Source organism: Somniosus microcephalus, chromosome 2 (assembly GCF_052327205.1).
Source record: "Somniosus microcephalus isolate GS21.2 chromosome 2, FLI_Smic_1.0, whole genome shotgun sequence".
Taxonomy (NCBI): Eukaryota; Metazoa; Chordata; class Chondrichthyes; order Squaliformes; family Somniosidae; genus Somniosus; species Somniosus microcephalus.
In genome coordinates, this window is record NC_140988.1 from 361,051,097 (window position 1) to 361,054,686 (window position 3,590).

General features: G+C 49.3%; 1 protein-coding gene across 1 annotated transcript; it reads left to right on the plus strand.

Moving 5' to 3' along the window:
• Positions 1-255: 255 nt before the first annotated feature.
• Positions 256-2,901, plus strand: foxi2 (forkhead box I2). Its single transcript, XM_086004895.1, has 2 exons — positions 256-980; positions 2,234-2,901. Exons 1-2 carry the CDS (start codon positions 398-400, stop codon positions 2,794-2,796), a joined length of 1,146 nt encoding a protein of 381 aa, XP_085861021.1. The 5' UTR covers positions 256-397; the 3' UTR covers positions 2,797-2,901.
• Positions 2,902-3,590: the final 689 nt, after the last annotated feature.

A 3,590-nucleotide genomic window follows, 5' to 3' on the forward strand; every position in this document is an offset into this window, starting at 1 on the left:
GTGCTTGTCTGATCATTGTGTGGAGAGATCGCTCCACTTTGCACAGACGGCTCTCACCGAGAAACAATGAATTTAATGAATGGCCCTCCGTTTCTCCCCTGGCGCCTGATTGGCGATCTGTCACTCGCTCCAATACCTCCCCTCTTTCAGCTCCCAGCTTTCCAACTGGCTGTTTGAGAAAGGTAGAGACAGAGAGAGAGACGGGGGGTGGGGGGGGGGGGAATAAAAGCTTTAAACGACTCCCTTTGGGCCTCAGGCCATGCTGATTTGGAGATAAGGTGTATAAATAAAGGATCTCTGGCATTTCTTCGCACCTGTTGCTGCAAGAACCTGAAAGTTGATTTTTTTCTCTCTCTCTCTTCCCCCCCTTCCACCCCCAGGCTTCCGGAGGTGGATTATGAACTCTGTTGGCTTGCATGATCACCAGCATCCGAACTCACCCCATCTCCGTCCCAAAAGTGCACAGGAAGTCTCCGAGATGGCAGTCTACTGTGATAACTTCAACATGTTCCACCAGCAGAGCCTCCACGCCTCCCAAAGGACGGGCAACTACGCACTGGGGGAGTACCACGGGCCCGCCAACCCGTACTTGTGGCTCAATGGTCCCGGGGTCAACGCTTCCCCGCCTTACCTCCACGGCAACAACTCGGCTTCCTTCGTGCCCCCTTCCTACGGGTCCCAGAAGCAGTTCCTGCCCGGCTCAGCTGGTTTCGCCGGCAGCGAATTGGGCTGGCTGTCCATCGCCAGCCAAGAGGAGCTGCTCAAGCTGGTCAGGCCCCCTTACTCCTACTCGGCCCTCATCGCCATGGCCATCCAGAACGCCCCCGAGAAGAAGCTGACTTTGAGCCAGATCTACCAGTACGTGGCCGAGAACTTCCCCTTCTACAAGAAGAGCAAGGCGGGCTGGCAGAATTCCATCAGGCACAACCTGTCCCTGAACGACTGTTTTAAGAAAGTGCCCAGGGACGAGGACGATCCAGGTAAGAGCCGGGCTTCAGAATGCGCTCCGACTTATTTAGAAGCACAGGAGGAGGCCATTCGACCCATTGTGCCTGTGCCAGCTCTTTGAAAGAGCGATCCAATTAATCTCACTGACCCTGTCACGGTTTTTTGTTTTAAAAACGTGTAGGCCAAACCCACTTTGATAGATCAGAATTTGCACCAGTGATTTAGCTCTAACCAAACTCCTAATGCTAGTCCCTCACCTCAAGTCACAAATATCATCGTGTTTTCCTTCCCCCCCAAGTATTTAAACCGCAGGATTTGCAAAACCTGGAATACACGTGTCACTAAAGAATAAAACCCCAAAGAGGGTAAGGAACTGGGAATTAGGACAGGATTTGCAGACACTGTTGGGCAAGTGGCGATCTTCTGGTTAAAAGTTTCTCGAGTTGTCAGGGGGAAAGGATTGCCTTGTAATCGGGGTGAAATGCACTCCCTTAAAAAAAAACAGGTCTGTTAATTCCGGTGGCCGTTTTTTGCTTAGTTCTGTGTTTTCAGACAAAATAAAATGTTGATTTTTAAGAATATTTTTTAAAAAAATTCAGCACCTTCACGGGCAAGCGAGGAGCCAGATTCTGTGCGATCATAGAATAACAGAAATTTACGGCGCAAAAAGAGGCCATTCGGCCCACCGTATCTGTGCCGGAAAACTGAATTCAAATTCTCAAACTGCTATAGTGGGATTCGAACTCCCGTTCTTGAACTGGATGATAAGTCCAGATCTCTGGATTATTGGGTCCAGTAACATAACCACCACACTACCCTATCCTACTGGTGTGGAATGTGTTGCCTGAAAGGAAGCAGATTCAATAGTAAATTTTAAAAGTGAATTGGATAAATACTTGGAAGAAAAATTACAGGGCTATGGGGAAAGAGCAGGGTGAGTGGTCGCTCTTTCAAAGAGCTGGCACGATGGCCCGAATGGCCTCCTCCTGTGCTCTATCATTCCATAGGTTAGTGTGACTTAATATCCTGGCAATAGTCTGCAGCACTCCTCGTTCCGTTCCACCAGCGCTTGCTAAACCCTAAAAAACCCAACTCGTTTTACACCCATTCAACTTTACTGTGCTCACTTTGAGCATTTGTTGGAACTCCCCTCTCCCAAATACACACAAAACACTTTCTATTCCTGTTAGAAGTTGTCTCCAATCTGAATCGGTTTACTGAAGGGATCTGTTAGTGTTGTAAAAACAACTCGCAGTAATTTGGGATTTATTCACTTTATAAATAGGAAAGGGAAATTATTGGACTCTGGACCCCAACTGCGAAAAGATGTTCGACAATGGTAACTTTCGCAGGAAGAGAAAGCGGAGAACCGATTCCAGTTCGGGCATCGGGGGCTCGCTCGCCGGCAAGTCCCAGGACAATGCAGCCAACCCCGGCGTGAAAATGGCCGGCAGTCCGTCGGCGTTGCTGGAAGCCACCTCGCCGGACCTGGATCACTCCCGGGGCTCCACCGACGACCCGAAACCCTCCACGCCCTCGTCCAGCCCTTGCCTGAACAGTTTCTTCAACAGCATGGCAGCCATCGGCAGTGGACCCATCAGCAGACAAGTGTCGATGGGACTTGCGAACGACTTGTCTCAAAGGAACGTGGCTGGACTCGGTTCCTACTCCTCCAACAGTAGCTTGTCCTCGCAGGAAGCCACCGAGGTGACGGACGCCTTTCACTTAAACCGCGCCGGTTACTACAACTCCTTCACTGGGGCTCAGACAAACCAATTCAACAGCCACTTCTACAATACCTTCAGCGTCAACAGTTTGATCTATCCCAGAGAAGGCACGGAGGTTTGAAAAAAACCAATAAAACAGACCGTGTGGAAAGTGAAGAGTCCAACTAGCCCACTCCAGCTTCAATCTCACTCTCCCCAGCTTCAATCTCACTCTCCCCAGCTTCAATCTCACTCTCTCTCTCAATCTTCAATCTCACTCTCTCTCTCAATCTTCAATCTCACTCTCCCCAGCTTCAATCTCACTCTCCCCAGCTTCAATCTCACTCTCTCTCTCAATCTTCAATCTCACTCTCTCTCTCAATCTTCAATCTCACTCTCCCCAGCTTCAATCTCACTCTCCCCAGCTTCAATCTCACTCTCCCCAGCTTCAATCTCACTCTCTCTCTCAATCTTCAATCTCACTCTCTCTCTCAATCTTCAATCTCACTCTCTCTCTCAATCTTCAATCTCTCTCTCCCCAGCTTCAATCTCACTCTCTCAATCTTCAATCTCACTCTCCCCAGCTTCAATCTCACTCTCCCCAGCTTCAATCTCACTCTCTCAATCTTCAATCTCACTCTCCCCAGCTTCAATCTCACTCTCTCAATCTTCAATCTCACTCTCCCCAGCTTCAATCTCACTCTCTCAATCTTCAATCTCACTCTCCCCAGCTTCAATCTCACTCTCTCTCTCAATCTTCAATCTCACTCTCCCCAGCTTCAATCTCACTCTCCCCAGCTTCAATCTCACTCTCCCCAGCTTCAATCTCACTCTCCCCAGCTTCAATCTCACTCTCCCCAGCTTCAATCTCACTCTCTCAATCTTCAATCTCACTCTCCCCAGCTTCAATCTCACTCACTCTCTCAATCTTCAATC

Excerpts from the sequence above, each read along its gene's own strand:
- foxi2 (XM_086004895.1), top strand. The coding sequence starts at position 398 with ATGAACTCTGTTGGCTTGCATGATCACCAGCATCCGAACTCACCCCAT. Across the intron at positions 981-2,233 it reads CAGGGACGAGGACGATCCAG|GAAAGGGAAATTATTGGACT; the intron begins GTAAGAGCCGGG and ends CTTTATAAATAG.